The sequence below is a fragment of the Vespa mandarinia genome, chromosome 3 (assembly GCF_050613455.1).
Source record: "Vespa mandarinia isolate Hongniang chromosome 3, ASM5061345v1, whole genome shotgun sequence".
In the NCBI taxonomy this organism is placed as follows: domain Eukaryota; kingdom Metazoa; phylum Arthropoda; class Insecta; order Hymenoptera; family Vespidae; genus Vespa; species Vespa mandarinia.
This window is the reverse complement of record NC_140812.1, coordinates 7,423,948-7,443,047: the sequence shown is the minus strand read 5'-3', so window position 1 is coordinate 7,443,047 and position 19,100 is coordinate 7,423,948. Positions and strand designations below refer to the sequence as shown.

Sequence of the window (19,100 nt, the reverse complement as noted above, 5' to 3'; positions counted from 1 at the left end):
AATTTGAATCAACAATATACTCGGCACTCAACCCCACATACATTAGAAGCAGCTCCTATCTTGACTACTGTATTGCGGACAGTAGAATAGAGATCTTGGATTTAATAAGTAACAAAATACAAACTAATCTATATGATAGCGACCACAACACATTAACCGTTAAAATTGACACAGATATGCTTTTTCCAAGGCATATCAATGGCAGCACCCAGAGCAGCTATCTTCAATTTCAAAAAAGCGAATTGGCGTAAGTTTGCTAAACATGATTACTTCGATTGACTCGAAATTACAGACTAATAACCAGCTGCTCACAAATAGAAATTACTCAATAGAAGAAATAGATGAAAGCATTAAGAATCTCGAATAAATAATTATCAAGTCCATTAGGGAAATACCTAAAAATCAACCAAATAAAAGTGACTATTACCAAAAATATGTTAGCAACAATATCAAGAAGTTACACTTAACAAAGTCCTTTTTAATAACGAGACTTCACTTTATTAAATACCGAAGCCCATATAACCACAGCAATAAAAATATGCTATGGACTACTAGTGACAACTAGTTTAACTTATGCAGTTCCTACATTATTGAATATAGGTCCAACTGTAATTGAAAAATGAAAAAGATTTGAAAGATCTTGGTTGAGATCAACCCTAAGAACGCACAGAACCGCTGAATCAGATTATAAAAGGAGAATAAAAAACGAGACCATTTACAACAATGTCAATATTAATAAAATTGACTGGTTTTTCTCTCAAAATAATCAGAAAATATTTTAATAATATTGATCGTACAAACAATAGCTTAATTACAGACCTTATTTCACAAGAAGGAGACTCAATTCTGAGTAAATTAAATTCAGGCTACATTCCACCGCAACTATTCATTTATTGTGACAAAAATGGTCTAATCCAAGACTACAATAATCTTTCACTAAACTATCACCGCCGAAGACATTCTAAGAACAACAAATTAATAGTATCTAGGATGAAGATAATCAGGAGAATTACACTTTCTCGAAAGTACTACCGAATAGAGATTTAAATGATATTGATAGATTATGTAAAAAATACTTCTGGCTACGAGAAGATGCAACATACATGAACGATCTACGCCGAAGAACAAGATTTAAACAATTTTAATTACTCAATACAGATCAATAGTAATCATAATACATCGATAAGAGATATCTTCTATTCTAAAAAAAAAAAAAAAAAAAAAAAAAGTGTGATAGAGACTTATAACGTATAGATTAGTTGTACATAATGTATATATGCCCCTATTGTAAATATGCTCTCCCTGTAGATTAAGTTACCTCAAATCACCCGGTCCTTATCCTATCCCCCTACCTTTAATTCTTAAGTATTATAATTTGCTATTGTTAGTAAAATTTTTTTTTATATTCACTATTTTTTATTTTACCCTCATATATTACCGATTGTTTTATGAACACTATAACACAGTTACAATATTAATTATAAAATTCTATATATTGATTGCCTATAGAGATTTATCTAACTATAACTAATAGCTATATTTTTATTAAAATAATGTAAAAAGTCTTCTAAATCAGATTATACTTTTGTACCTAATATATGGCTGTGTCAAATAAATTTACTTTTAAAAATAAACAAAAAAACCAACGAGCCGCCTAATAAGTATTAACTAATATTATTATTAAAATTTAATAACATATATATATAATTTAAATTACGTAAGTACTCCTACATTACGTCACATTTATTTCACATTATTATCACATAATATATAATATAAAGTTTTGAGATAAAATTTTTTACACGGGAATAATTGAAAATATATTGTTACGCGCGTAAAATGTGCTTTATTCATTTAAAGAAAAAAAAAAAAAAAAAGAAAAAAAAACTCAAATTATGGAAAAAAAATGAAGAAAGAGAAATGAGGTTATCTCAAAGAAAATATTTGCCAATTTCTAAAAGAAATAAGTGAAACGTAACCCGTAGTTTATTAATTCTTAGAAGAAGGAGATCAGAACGAAATCATTTTTAAAAATCTTTATGATAATCAACTTCAAAGAAAAAAAAGGAAAAGATATTAATTGATTCGCTCCACGGCACGTAACTGTTGTGTGTGTGTGTGTAAGTGCGTATGTACGCTATTCGCAATCAATTATTATACACATAGATATATACATACATATGTAGTTACTTTCACAGAGCGCGCTAATTTCAACTTTAATGAACAACTATCAAAAAGTGTTATAATGAAAGTTTTAATAATCCTGACATACGATGCGACACGAACAATTTGATTTCGATAAAAAAAAAAAGAAAAAAAAGAAAAAAAAAAGGAAAAAGAAAAGAAAATATCAAATCGATAAATCGCAAAATTCTAAACGATAACATAAAGAGAATTTGATTATTCGTGAAGTTAGTTAGATGAGGGGAAACATCTACGTGAATTTTCAAACGTCGTTTCTTTTTTCTTTTTAATTCGTATAATGTAGAAAAGAGGAAAACCGGATTTCGTTTATATTTGAAAAAAGCATACACAAATTGAAAAATAAATGATCGAAGATTGTTACTGCAGAAGGTGGTGAATGCTTCTATTCAAGGCTATTTCTAAAAGATGGACATCATCATCGAGCATAAGTAGATTCGGAAGGTAGAACGCAGACTCTTAAATCATTTTTTTTTTCTATTTCACATTACTTTTTCTTTTTCCTATCTTTTCTTCTTTTTTTTTTTTATCCTTATCACTATCTTGAATTTGTCAAATATCATAAAAGGCTTCATATATTATCATTAATTATTTTCACCATAAAGAGAGGGACCTCGTACAAAAACAAAACAAAAAGAAAAAAAAGAATAAAAAAAAAAATAAGATAAATTAACGTTAAAGTTATCTCAAGTAATTCTTTAGTAAATTATAGTCTGTTTGGCTCATAGTAAAAGGTAGACCACGAGATGACCTCATTTCAGAGTTTCGAAATGAAACGTCTTTACTTTTTCTTTGATAATAAAATGTATGAATACATGTATACGTATACGTATTTGAGAGAACCCGCATTTAATTGCTATATAATGTATATATATATATATATATATATATATATATATATATATATATATATATATATATATATAGATATGTATGTATATATTATGTATGAATGTTAATTGAATGATTCGATTACGAAATCAATATTCGATATACGACAAAAATCAAATAGAAATTATTATATAAATTTTTCTTTTTTATTTATAATATAATTACTACATATGTATATATATATACACATACACACACGCACATATTTTTCACAAGACATTACTGATATCAATAATGAATCATTTGTTATTTCATATATTTATCATTTAATCGTGAATTAATTTTTTATTAATTGTACGTGATTAATATCATATGCGTTTCTATCGCCTATTAAACAACAATGAATTTACACGATAGAATTTTTTTCTCATCTTCGAACTTCCTCGTCGAATAAAAATACGACTATTTTTATTCCTGTTTTTTTTCCTCTTAGAAAAAAACATAAAAATACAAATAAATAAATAAATATCAATTTTTTTTCTTTTTCCTTTTTTTTTTTTTTCTTTTTTTCTTTTTTTCCTTTACCCACGTAAGACATACCCTGAACATTGCAAAATTACTCTTTCCTTTTAAAATATTAATTACAAATTAAAATGATACTCGTTCTTGTGAATTAAGTTATAGTTCGTTCGAATAATGAATTAATCATTCGTTTTTCGAAATTACGTCCTTAAGGCCGATTTCAACGGCACCGTTACGCTTGGCAAGCACGAATATTCCTTCTCTCGAATGTTTCCATGTGGCGGCCGCAGTCACGTTCGCGATTTCTTCGCGATCGGAAGAGATATTTTCACTTGACGAAAGTGACACTAACGTCGTTGAATTATTCGTCGCTATCTTATCTATTTCGGCATTGAAATCTAAAATCGTAATATATTTCTTATCATTTTTATGGGACAAAAAAAAAAAGAAAAAACAAAAAACTTGTGTGGATTAATTATTAATTAATAAAAGCTACGCTATCATGGGTAGTACAAATACGAAGGAACTTCAAAATTATCCACGGAATAGCAGGATGTAAGTTAAAATTTAGATCATTATTTAAGTCATGGCTTCATTCTTTTTTATTTTTTTTTTTTATTTATTTATTTATTAATTTTTTCCAAATAAATCAAATTATATTCAGAAAAATCAGCGTCCGATCTATATTACAATCTAAGATAGCAATAACAAAACGCATCTATTTATTCGGTCGGTATTTTTAAATATGTAATATATATTTATTTCATAAATAAATGATCAATATTTATAACAAAATATCATTATGTGATATAAGTGACGCTTAAATCTGACACTTAATTATTTAATACTTAATAAAAATATTAATATATATACATATATATATTGACAAATTATTTTTACGAAAAATTTATTATATATATTAATTAATAAAATTATAGACCAAATAAATACACGTGAAGTGATGAGAAAAAAATGTAATAAGACAAGTTTATCTAATGATCAGTCTTGATTCTCAATTCAATGCTAAGTCGTATTGAATTTATCCTTATCTACCATTTGAAATTATCTTAAGTCTACCATTCATATGAAATTATCCTTATCTAACATTATCCATCGTTTATATAAGTTCAGAAAAACGTATGCAGTTTTTTCTTCTTAGTTTCTTTTTTCTTAGTATGAAAAAGAAATATATATATATATATCGGTATATATATATACACATAAGTGTTTAAGATATCAATTGAAATGCGGAATCATGATTCTGATATAGTTTACTAATATCATGAAAGATTAGAATCGAAACTCAAGGTTTCCTTGATTGATCAATATAAAAATTCGAGAAACAGACGTTCTTAACATCTTGATCGATTGACCTAGACATAACAAAAATAGATTCTGTCGATTGTACTTTGTATTATTAAATATATCAATCGTTACGTAATATCATTATTGGATTTGTTTATTTTTAACATTGATAATGTAATTAGAAGATTTTCGTTTTGTTTTTGTTTTTATCAAAATCCTATAAAAGTTGAAAAGAAAATCATTCTCAAAAGATGAATTTTCATGTAATATAATTTTGTTCGACAATATTTTAAAATCGTTGACATTTACGATAATATGCTAATCATACGAATGCATGCATTCTAAACGATCTTCGAGAGTGAATACAAGTGGACCTGTCCTTTCTAATTCGATAGGATTAGCTCGGATATTAACATGAGTCTAGCCTTTCAAATATGTACAGTCGCAATAGTATCAACGAAATTTCTAATATTTCACTTTTTTTTGATAATAGAAATTCATAAGAAATGAATTATTTCGCAATAATTTTACATAATATAAAAAATAACTTTCCTTGTAAATCGTTTATATCTATCTATATATGTATGTTGTGTGTATATATGTATGAGACGATTCAATTTTTGATCTGTAATTGTCATACGATCAACTTATAATTATTATACGTGAGATATCTTTCCGAGTGGAGATCAAACATTTTTTTTTTGTTATTATGTCTGTTATCATCGTTACTATGGTCAGGGAACTTAATCGTACGATTCTTGACCAACGTGCATTCGTAAGAAAAAAAACAAAAAAATAAATAAATAAAAATCAAAATTATCATTCGTCATGAACGTTAATTATTAATCGCGGAAAGATCTGCAATAATCGAACTGATGAAATCATTCGTTAAAATGTTTTTTTTTTTTTTCTTTTTTTATAATAACGAATGACATTGCGAAACATTCAAAATTTTGTTGGTCGATGATTACAAAAAATAAAAAAAAAAGAAACAAACTAAATAAAGATACAAACGAATAAATAAATAAAAAAAAAAAAGAAAAAAAAATTATTTTCAGAAGCATAATTAAAATTTGTGAATTAATATACGATAAACATGTTATATGTCTGACGTCTATCGATGATAATAATATTCGTTTAAAATCGTTATCAAAAGATTCATATGAAACTTATGTCGACTCGAATAATCAATTTTAATCCAAGTAAAAGACGATCGTTCGGGCAAAATTAGTCAGTATAACACGCGATGTCGAATCGAACGAGTGTGACAATGTCTTAGAAAAATTTTTTATTATGACCTCGAAACATTTATTCGATCGATTAGTTGAACAATACTACTTTGTCTTTCACCGTCGTTCGACCAGTTTGATTCGTGCTACCAAGGACCTTGAACCTGTTACCTGTCAATACGATCAGCTGTTTAATAACGGGTAATTTTTCCATTGTATATTCTCTCAAAGAAAGAAATCTTCAATGTCCTTTTTTATTTTATTTATTATTAATTTTTATTTTCCGTTTCATTTATTTTTTTTTTATAATATTCGAAATAATCATATAATCTAAAGATATTTTTTAATGTACGGAATGCATGAATAATTTATATATATGTGTGTGTGTGTGTATAAAATAATGTGTAAAATGTATAGATTATAATATATATGATATATTATATATATATACATATGTATAAAGAATATATATATATATAAAAATATATATAGCTAAATGTAGAAAATGTTAAATATAGTATTTAATTATAAATAAAGTCGTAAAGATATTCGTTATGTTGTATTTTGTTTTGTTTTCAAATATTTCTTTACATCAGATTACTAAAAATTAATAATATGATACATTCAAATTAATACTAATAAATTAATAATAATTAAATAATAATTAAATATTATATTAGACTTTGCCACCAAAAAATTATTATTTCTTTTCTTTTTATATATTGATACTACTATATTTTATTCTTTATATATACACACACATACACACACACACACATATATATATATATATATATATATATATATATAATAACAAAAAGCTAGATAGTTTACATATACTCTCTTAAAAGAGTGCATATTATACGAGTTACGGATGTATACCAACGATTTTAGTAATCATCGTGCAAAGTGCACCGTCTGGTGCATGTGTAGATTTATCGTCAGTTATCGTGCTTTTAGTGAATGATAAATAATAAAATAGGTTGAGAAATAATGAGGAAGGACATGACTCTTTCAAAATGTCATAATATTTATCATTTTATGTTTATTATTGTATTATGGTTAAACATTTTTTTTCAAGTTAATACAATAAAAGACATATGAATAATTAATTTTACGAAAACAATTCAATTATATTAATGCCCTTTCAAATGATATTTGTAAATTATTGAAAAATAATTACTCGTGCCCTCTGTTTTGTAATTTATAAAAAAAAAATCATACGATTATATATACGTGAGGTGTAAGTCTATGCGTGTGTACGCGAGATATGCAAGTGCACTTTTATAAAAATATTCATATATATATATATATATTTATGTCTCTTATTATTTTATTTGGAATTTCGAACTAAAAGTTTTCTTAAAATGGAAAGTTTCTTTGACCGATAGTACCATAAATAATTTCACGATTATACTACGTTTTGCATGAAACACCTCATCGCTCAATGGGCGACAATACACGACTGCGCATTGCACGGTCATACGCTAGAGAATCATCTGATCGTCTCCCAGTGACGTCTATATCGAGTAAGGTACCCATAGACAAAAAAAAACTAGATTAAATTCGTCGTTGCTTGTACGATATATTTTTTCATTTTCGAAACTAAAGTCTATCGTATGCATAAACGCAACGTTTTTTTTTTTTTAATTTCATAAACAATGATATGTAAGAGATAAGATGAAAAAAAAGGAAAAAAAAATTAGTGAAAATATTTTAATATAAATTCCTTTAATATGAATTCACCTTCGTGTTCTCGTTCATTGCTATTCGAGAATTCACAATTTTTTTTCCAAACTTAATTGAATTTTTCTAATAAAAATTTAATGATCGAGTAAAGCAAAACAAACAAAAAGAAGAAAAAAAAGAAGAAAAGAAGAGAAACTGTTTTTAAAAGATAAGATAAAAAATTATGAGGAAAATTAGCTCATTCAAAATGTGATTATGTAATCGTAATATATATATACAGTATCGTCTTACGTCAAGATAATTTGTTCTATATAAATCTCGATTTTCTTAACCTATTACATATTTATACTTTTCCTTAACTATATATTTATATTTCTAAAAATATATCTTCTGTCCCACTTCCAAAGGAAGAAAAAACGAAAGAAAGAAAGAAAGAAAGAAAAAAAGAAGCGTAACGTAACGTAACGTAACGTAACGTAACGTAACATAACGTAAATTCGAATAAGTATAATGAATTTCTAATGCCCACTAGTTCAAATCAATGCGTGTACGGCCTTGGGAACCTATACTTCATACTCCTCACACATTCTAACCTCACCTTGTCATGGCACTACTGCGTTCTACCCTACCGACGAGCATCTGCAATCTGTGTTCAGTCTCGCACTTCGTTTGCAGGATTCAAAGCAGTTCAAGAGTAGCTTCGAAGACCAAACAACCTTTGACGATGTCGAACCTCGAACGTGATCGTCTTGGTCAACCTGGAAGCGGTGATGCTCTGTGTCATGGCCTTCTTCGTGGTATCGATCATATCAAGAATCCTCAATTGAACAAGGTAAGACTTTCTTGTTGTTTTGCCTTTATCACATTAGTATTACTTGCTTGTATTTATGACAGATAATAATCGATGAACATATCGAGTTAAAATTTATATGTTAAATTCGTCGATAGATAATATATTTATTAATTATCACAATGAATAAATAATCTAAATTGTGATTGTCTCATGGAAAATATAACGTGTATTATTATTTGCAATGTTAAAAAAATTTTTACTGTAACTTTTTGCAACGTAATCTATAATGTGAACGCGCATAATAATCGTTTTGTAATCTACCGTAAACCTGGTTAAACTTGTTGCTTAGTATTCCCCTTAACGATTTTCTTTACTTCTTAATATAATATATAGGGTGTGTCAAGAATTAATCTCGATCTGACGTATAAAATAATATATGTATAACTTGTTGCTTAGGATCACCGTAATGATTTGCACTCTTAACTTCATTTCGCACCGAACGGCCTATATAAGCGTGTATAACCAGATACAAGAAGCGAGTATATATATATATACTATCAAAAAATTGACGGTCAGATAGGAATAGAGTGTATCGAGCTGAGAATCTTACTCTTCAGCGTCGTTCAATTGTAAATGAGTGGTGGTTTTTATTTACGGTAAAAAAAATTATTTTACAAGCGAAAGGATTATAACATTATATATATATATATATGCGCGTATATTTGTATATATATATATATATATATATATATAATATTATATAATATATATATATGTACACATATGTGTGTGTATATAGGGTGTATCGAAAATTAATGTCAATCTGATGATAATTTAATGAATTATCTCTAACGTAGTTTTATACAAATTATTTTTTCTTTTATAAATTACACAAAGAGAAGAAATTATTTATTATTTAAAATGGCAATGATTATTGAATCATACGATCTTTATCTACTTATATCGGTCTACGTCAATTTTTAATATGAATGAAATTATTTATATTCTTCGTATCAAATAGATAATTATAATTAATATGAGCAGTAAAAAAAAAAAAATATAAAAAATAATAAAAGAGAAAAGCTTCAATAGATTGAATATTAAAAGAAATTTTTTTTTTCTAGAAAGTGGTACTTCTTCGTATCTGACGTAATAAAGAAACAGTATTGTAAACTACATTTTGAGAGAACGTAAATTCGTTGAATCCGTTCGCGACGACGCGATCACCGTCACGTAGGACTTCTGAAGATCATCTTTCTTTATACTTTTATGTTTCTTTAAATTCTTACTTCAAGTATCATTTTTTCGTCCTTTTTTTTTTTTTTATGAGTCAAGTGATCTCTCTCTCTCTCTCTCTCTGTTTCTCTCTGTAATCTATCAAAGATAGTCTCCATGAAAGTTAGATGATTTTTATCTGATTACACAATTGTTTGCAAAGATTATCACATTATTGAACTTATGGTATCTGATAGTTAGATTAATTTCTTTGATTTTAACAATTATATTTTTGTCATTTAATTAATAATATTGTACTAATCAAATTAAAATTGTCATACTAAACAAATTTTTACTTAATACAATTTTCGTTAAGTACAATTTTTTTTCTATATTTACGGAATATATTTATGATAACGTACAGGATGTGTCAAAAGTTTTTAGATGATTTTGATAAAAATCAATTACTTAAAAAATCCAAATAATACATAATATACAAGTTAATAGAATATTTTTTACAAGTAAAATTTTTTGGATATTAAAAAATATTTTTTTATTTATTATTTTTATTAATTAATGATAAATTCTTACGAAAAAAATAAATGGTTAATATTTATAATAAAATATCAACATGTAATCGTAACAGATCAGTATAAATATAAAAAATGTAAAATAATTGATAAAAATAAAATAATTTATAAATACTGATGATCTATTTAAAACATTGAAAAATTATTATATATGTATATATGTATTATATATGTATATATATATATATATATATATATATATATATATATATTTTAATTAAAATATTGACAGTTTTTATATTAATCAGTGTAATACCGTCAACTTATATTATATTAAGTACTGTAATTTCATTATAAATACTGACCATTTATTTAAAAAACTGTTTTAAAACTTTTGAAAATATTGATTCAATAAATAGCAGCTAAAAAAAATTAGCTGTCTCAAAAAAAAAAAAAAATCGATTTTTCGAGACTTTTGACCCATGTATTTGTTTCTCCTGCACGCTCATTGTATCTTTCTACTCGACGTTCATACAATCCTAGTAACTATTCGCATATTTTATCTCTCTTGAACTTTGTTCCAACGCATATTCACAAGTGTTTTCTATGCAAGGTCAAGCTGTACATATATAATTCATTGTTTTTCTTTATATAATATATTTAAGGAAAAATAACGATTACAAATATGTAAAAAAAATTCGTAAAAAAGGAGTTACATGTGAGTCATTTAATATCAAATTTGTTCCTCTCAAAAATTTCTTTTATTTTTACTTCGACATTCGTCAATGATGATTTATAATCGATTAATTGAAAAATATTAAAAATATTATTTAATTATTTACATAACAATTAATCTATGAACATTAAAATTAATTAAAAATAATTGTAAAATTAAAACTGACCATAGTCATACCCAATAAAATTCTTAACATAAATTAAAAACTCTAATAATAAGTGAACGTAAAGATATCTTGACATCTTCGTTACAAGAGAAATGCATTTTCTTTTTCTTACGTATATTCATTTATAATTCGTTCTATGTTAATTTGATGTAACTTAAGAAGTTAAAAAAAAAAAATAATAATAATAATAATTTACAGAACAAAATAAAACATTAAACATTATAAACATTTTCGTCAACTTCGCTATAGTGAAAGATATTAAATATCAAATCAATGATCACTGATTATAGTTACAACAAGATTCAAGTACTTACAATCCTCGGAATAATTCAATAATTTTGATTAATCAAATTATCGATTATTTTATAATTAACACATTAAGCTTATTGCTTCTTTGACTTTTATTAATCCTTTTCTTTTTTAACACATTTTCATTCGTGAAATGAGATCATTTTTAATTTTCAAAATATTTCCACAACGTCATAATGTATGATTGCAATAAGGTCGCGTGTTACTTTGCATCGAAGAAATCGTAGGGTTCCCTTTATCGATCGGTCAGACTAGCGACTTTCCGGAGGAGGGTCGCCAGCACGAGAGAGTGAAGAACCCCGGCAACCGTTTCCACGTTCACTTGTTTGTCATGGGATTTGAAATCTTCATGAAAAAGAAGAAGAGTAAAGAAAAATAGTTGTGTCATAAGTGAGCAAATTTTTTTTTTTTTTCTTTACATGGAGACCGATTGGTGGAGTCTTAGTCCTGACAAGACTCGTACACCGAATGTACCGGAAGCACTTCTTGCATTGGACGGAAGGGTATTATTTAAAAAACATTTCTTTTCTTTCTCTTCGATTCTTTTTTCTTTTTTCTTTTTCTTTGATTTTTATTGTTCAGTGACGATGCATCCTTTCAAAATTTACCATAATTGTCATGGCCTTGCACGTACCATTATTATTAGTTTTTTTTTCTTTGCTTCAATTCTTGCTCCTTCTTTATCCTTTTGAACTTTCTTGCACTGAGATTTACGCCTACAATATATCAATGGGTCATTTTTTTTTTTTTTTTTTTTTTTTTTAGAAATTATTTACATGCAAAAAATGAAAATGTTATGAAAAATTAATATTTGCATGATAATGAGTTTAATAAATTAATAATTAAAAAAAAAAAGAGGTTTATTATGTCAGTATCCTAATACTGATACAATATATTTTTGCGCAATCATTTTGAGAAATAATATATTTTAGTATAATATCACAGAGAAAAATAATTTGTTGAATTAATTTATATGATTATTCGTTTATCACTAAACTTAAATTAATTACATTAGATAGTTAACGAAAATATATATATATAACTGAATTAGCAAAAAATAAGTTATATGATCCATTAAAATGATTGACGTAAGCCTTACTTCCTAAATTACACAATTTTGAAAATGAAATACGCTGACAGATGCACCTAGAATTCGAAATCAAATTTTATCGCTTTACGTATGTTCATTTTCAAAGCAAATTTTGATCATTTATTGAATTCTACGTATCTATAGAAGAAACAAAATATGTATTTTATCTAACGTTATACAACTCGTATAATCATTCCATCTATCTCGTGAAGTATTTCTATGACAGATTAAAAAACGAACGAACATACGAGTCATTATGATTAAGCTATCGTTCAAATCATCGATTTGTGGACTTGAATATCTCTCATCGGACTAGATTAGATGAGATAAAATTTCTGACAGCTATCTAACTCGATGAAATTAAACAAAAATCTTCCACTCATAATCCTCACTTCTGTCCATCAATATGTGTAAAATGACCTGTAAAAATTTAAACGGTAGAGTTAATATATAAAATATATTATCAGACGTAACAATAATTTTTTCTTGAATTATAATCTCTGATGCACGTACACATTTACAAATTTTACTTGAATAATAATGAGAAAAATTTTAACGAGAATTGATAAATAAAATAAATTATTAGATGGCAATAAATGTTTTTTGTTTTATTCGATCTGATCTGTATAATTTAAAACATCAAAATTCCATTTTAATTTTTGACAGATTTACGTTCGGAAAAAATTATATATATATATATATAAACATGCACGGTTAAAACTTCGTCCTGAAAATGAAATTTATTAAATAATATAAATGATTGAAGACAAAACAATAATTATTCCTTATTATTATAATCTAATTTAAATAAATCCAAATGTTAATTCGAGGTTTTACCCTTATTTAAATTTTTTTTTTTTTCCTTTTTTTTCCGAGAAAATATGCATCTACATGTATTAAACTTCCAAGGGAATATATCTGCAAAGGTCGATGTCTTATAGATATTACGATTTATAGAAGTCGATTAGTATTGTATTCGTTGAGTCGTTTAGCGGACGACAAGTATCAAACGTAGTCTCGTTGTCATTGACCGCTTCCGATGTCTATGGAAAAATACAAGTGACCTCGTATATATTTCTTTCCTTTCTTCCTTTCTCTTGAAATAAAATTATTCTTTTAATATCAACAATTGTTCCTACTTAACCTTGTCTTATAAAATAAATTCCAAAGGTTTGCATTAAAAGAAGCAAAATATAAAAAAAACAAGAAAAAAATTTGCAAAAATTAAGAAAACAAAAAAAAAATACTAACAAAAAGACAATCTAATAATAGTATAATATAAACATTTATGCTTTAATAATAACAACATTGATTGTTTGACTTTTGCTCTACGATTTGTGTAAAAAAAAAACAGAGAGAGAGAGAGAGAGAGAGGCAATTTCAAAAGGAAATTGTCGAGACAACGCAATTATATTACCAATGATTATGCTAGTTATTGTAATTGTTGCATAAACACATTCAAGTTATTTCAATTTTATTGGTTTCTAGAATTATGATGATACGTAGAATTTGATAAAACTTTTTCTGCAATTTATCGTACTTTGATCCGAATTAAACGATTTTTTTTTTTGAGGATTAAAAACTTTCTCTCAAAATATACATAAAGATAAAATAAATATAGAGAATAAATGTATTCGAAGTTTTATATTTTCATATGTCTAATATATAAACGTCATTGATATATAAATAGAAGGAATGCATAAAAATTTACAAAGGCAACGGTCTAGATCGATTGGTAGTTTTCTTTCTCATGACATAAAAAAAATCATGAATTATATCAAACATCGTTAATATAATCATGAATTATATTAAACTTTTGCAAATGACTGAATCGTACCTGTTTATATAGATGACGTTACGAATTCAAAAACAAACGCATTTATACTATTAGAGATGTTAAGAACAACACCATTGTGAGATATCAAAAGAACAAATCTATTTCAGTTAATTAAAATCACGGACACACGCATTGGTTTTTTATTTTTATTTTTTTAACAAAAATAAAAGTTTTCTTTTATGTCGTTTATAAGGAATAAAGCTTCAAAATGTGACTCTATAAAGAGCGATGCCCCAGTCGCATGATTAATATGGCCCTGATCGAGGACAGATTCCATGTTAGAAATTAATATTTTGCACTCTTTTTATTTAAAAATAATCGTGAATATTCCTGAAGATAAAATCGACTAAACATTGAAATGAGAACACCTGAATTTATTACTTTTTTTTTTATACGTATTAATACGAGGAAAACTTTCAAGGAAAAGAATTAATGAAAAAAGAAAACAAAAACTTTTCCTTTTCAATTTAAGAAAAATATTTTCATTTCTTATATAATTCTTTTCAATTTTTTTTTTCTTTTAACTTTTTTAATCTTTAAAAAATTTTTCTTAAAATTAAAAAAAAAAAACAGAAAAAAAGGATTGTTTGTAACTAAAAAAATTTTTTGTTCTTAGTTTTATTTCATTTATTTTTTTTATTTTCTTCCTTTTATTTCAATGATCAAAATGTTCAAATACTTTTTAATTAAATCACTCACATTGTTCATTACATCGTCGAACAAAACATACTTTGATTATAGAAAATATTCAAATCATTACATAAGAAATCTTATATAATGTATTTCTGCAACGATGATAAACATATCTTTCTAATTGATATATCCTTAGAAATATCAATCGTAGAAATTGTGAAAAATATATACCCTAGGGTATTTTTTCGAAATGAAGTCACTATATGTATTTGCCTTATGGGCGACAATAAAGAATAACGACTGTAAAATATATGAAGTATACTTTCCTTTCTGTAGAAAAAAAATCAATGATTACGACATAACTAGGTCAACGAACGGATTAATTCTAATTTCTTATCAACTTGAATATTGTACCTTTAAATAAACTCTTACATTACGATTAACGCAATATAAGATTATGGCGAACGTTGTTGATTCATCGAGAAATATAATATTATTGATTGAAGATCAAAAAGAAGGAAAAAAAAAATATATTTATATATCATTTTTTATCTTCAGGGAATGGCCTTTAGCATAGAAGAAAGACAGTTGCTTGGTATACATGGACTTTTACCAGCCGCTGTGAAGACTCAGGAGGAACAATTAGAACTTTGTCGTTTGAATTTGGAACGTTATCCTGATGACCTTCTTAAATATATATATCTCATAGGCCTACTGGTATGTATTTATTCTCTAAAATAATTCATTAAAATAATTCTCTAAAATAAATAATCATAGGTATCGTCCAATAGAGACATATTAATATATTTTTTCTTTTTCCTGGGGGGTTTTTTTTTTTTACGATTACTACAGAATTCATTGTTTTATATTTTAGGACAGAAACGAAAGATTGTTTTACCGTTTACTTATGAACAACGTTGAACAAATGATGCCATTGGTATATACACCAACGGTTGGCCTAGCTTGTCAAAAATTTGGTTTGATTTATCGCAGACCACGTGGATTATTCATAAGTATACACGACAAAGGATATATTTATGATATATTGAAAAATTGGCCTGAACACGATGTACGTGCTATCGTTGTTACCGATGGCGAGAGAATACTTGGACTCGGTGATTTGGGAGCACATGGTATGGGAATTCCTGTAGGAAAGTTGGCTCTTTACACGGCCTTAGCTGGTATTAAACCACACACTTGTCTTCCGATAACACTTGACGTTGGTACTAATACACAGGTAAGATTTTGGTTTTTTTTCCTTCTTTCTTTTTAAAAATTAATTTTCATTTAATATTTAACAATATAATTTAACAATATTAATAATAATAATAATAATAATAATAATTATTTACAGTCATTATTGGACGATCCTCTTTACATTGGACACAGACATAAACGTATCACAGGTCAGGAATACGACGAATTTCTGGACGAATTCATGAAAGCAGTAGTAAAACGTTACGGACAAAATACCTTGATACAGTTTGAAGATTTTGGAAATGCTAATGCCTTCAGATTATTGATCAAGTATCGAAAACATTATTGTACATTTAACGATGATATTCAAGGCACAGCATCCGTAGCTGTAGCTGGTCTCTTAGCATCTCTTCGAGTGACGAAAACGAAGCTTCAAGAAAATACTATTGTTTTCCTAGGAGCGGGAGAGGTTTGTATATAATTGAATGAAATTCAATAATAAATATCAATCATAAATATTGCCTTTATTACCTGTGATAACTTGACGATTATTCAGGCTTCATTAGGTATAGCTACGTTATGCGTAATGGCGATGCAGAAGGAAGGTATAAGTGAAGAGGAAGCAAAGAGTAAAATCTGGATGATAGACTCAAAAGGATTGGTTGTTAAGGATCGTCCAAGTGGTGGAATTACGGAACACAAATTGCAGTTTGCCAGGGAAGAAAAACCTGTAGAGAAATTATTGGACGTTATTAAAATTGCTAAACCAACTGTATTGATTGGTGCCTCAGCGGTAGGAGGTGCTTTTGATGAAGAAATATTAAAAGAAATGGCATCCAATAACGAAAGACCTGTGATCTTTGCTTTGAGTAATCCAACTAGCAAAGCCGAGTGTACGGCTGAGCAAGCTTACAAGGCTACAATGGTAATATATTTATAAATGTACATTTGTTGTTCTCCTTTAGAATTTATACCATGAATCATTTTATCGATCATTAATTAATTTTATAACTTACACAGGGAAAATGTTTGTTCGCGAGTGGCTCGCCCTTCCAGCCAGTCAAAATCGATGACAAAACTTTTTATCCTGGTCAAGGAAATAACAGTTATATATTCCCTGGAGTAGCACTAGCTGCAATTTGCGCTGGTATGCGAATTATTCCTGAAGAAACGTTTCTTATCGCTGCCGAAGCCGTTTCCAACTTGGTAACGGAAGAAGATTTGAACAAAGGTACTTTGTATCCACCTCTGGCAGATATACAAAAATGTTCCTTGTGTATAGCAACTAGAATTATGGAATACGCTTATCGTTCCTGTAAGTAATACATACTAAGATACCATATAAAACTTTTTTTTTCTCTCATGAAAAGGAACACTAATTGTATAATCGTTATCAATTTTTTTCTTTTTTCTTTCTACAGCATTCGCAACCGTTCTACCGGAGCCTAAAGACCACATGGAATTCATTAAAGCACAGTTATACGATACAGAGTATAAGTCATCTATTCCACCAACTTATAAATGGCCAAAAGCTTAAGTCTTCATATAAAAATATCGCGTTCAACACTTAATATCGTATATAAAGTTTCGAGTTAATTAAATTATAATTTAAAATTATATTATTCGACTTAATAATTGTTACGAGAAAGCCTGTTGATCGGGCAAATGTATCTGTATAAATGAAAAAAGGAAAAGGTGGAAAACGAAATTATCAATCAAAATTTGTCTCTTACGATAGAGGACCAAAAGTTATAACTTATTCTTAATTCTTTTTTTGTTTTTTTTTTTTTTTTTTGTTTTTTTTTTTTTTTTTTTTTTTGTAAATTATCCACGTTTTTTTTTTGGTATGGTACAATTGTATTAATTGATAGAAATAAAAAATTTTAATTCGATTATTTCGAAGAAACGCATTTTTATTACTAATCGAAACAGTACTTTCTGTTAATTAGGCATTCTCCTCCTATCGTGGTAAATGAGAGCAGCTAACAACTTAAAAATTCTTTCGCGTTTTATAATAATAAACTAAGAACAAAGAGAAAAACACTTGCGTTAGTACTACTTCTCGTGACGACATAACACTAGTCGAGAAATGCTTTCGTACATGTAAATATAATAAACACGTATCTCACACACATCGTCAAATGAGGTAAGACGCGAGATATATATATATATATTTATATATATATAGAGACGATATTATATCCTCGTTGTATTTGCGTCAATAGAAGAACAAATGACCTTTTATTATTTTTTTTCTTTTTTTTTTTCCTTAAACGCAAGAGAGTACAATAATAAATTCAAGGGTAATCAAGTCGTTCCATAAAAAATGATAAAACTCAATATATATCCGATCAAAGAAATGAATAAATACGTTTTCTCTGCTTTTCAAGATAATAGAGCGATACACCATTATGATGTTATCTTCATCCAGAGCATTGTATCGCGTAAAAATAATTATATCACTTGGATATTTGAACGATAAAGTATATGTATTTCATGATAATGGGATTGGCATTCATTTTTAATTTCTCACGCACTGCACTCGTCGCTCGCTCGCTCTCTCTCTCTCTCTCACTTTCATTCTCACTCTTTCTCTCGCTCTCTTTTTCTATATAACTTCTTTTATTCATCAAACACATACGCAATTGTCTACCGTCTTATATTCTAAGAATCCGATACTTACTACTACAGCTCGGCACGGTCATTATAACAAATAGATTATAAACTACAAACTCCCCCTCCCACGCCCGCCCCCGGCTCTCCTCCCAAATAATCTTTTTTTTTTCTTCTTTTACTTCAAACTTTGTTCATCTATA

At 27.1% G+C, this 19,100-nt stretch overlaps 1 protein-coding gene across 2 annotated transcripts; it reads left to right on the top strand.

Moving 5' to 3' along the window:
- The first annotated feature begins 3,838 nt into the window (after window positions 1–3,838).
- Window positions 3,839–19,017, top strand: Men (NADP-dependent malic enzyme). Of its 2 annotated transcripts, none has more exons than XM_035880233.2 (8): window positions 3,839–4,110; window positions 8,454–8,610; window positions 15,646–15,804; window positions 15,962–16,324; window positions 16,442–16,753; window positions 16,841–17,209; window positions 17,305–17,599; window positions 17,706–19,017. In XM_035880233.2, the coding sequence occupies exons 1-8, from the start codon at window positions 4,058–4,060 to the stop codon at window positions 17,819–17,821; spliced, it is 1,824 nt and encodes a 607-aa protein (XP_035736126.1). In that variant the 5' UTR covers window positions 3,839–4,057; the 3' UTR covers window positions 17,822–19,017. The 2 variants fall into 2 exon arrangements, with proteins under 2 accessions (XP_035736126.1, XP_035736123.1); XM_035880230.2 differs by lacking the exon at window positions 3,839–4,110 and adding an exon at window positions 6,102–6,290.
- Window positions 19,018–19,100: the final 83 nt, after the last annotated feature.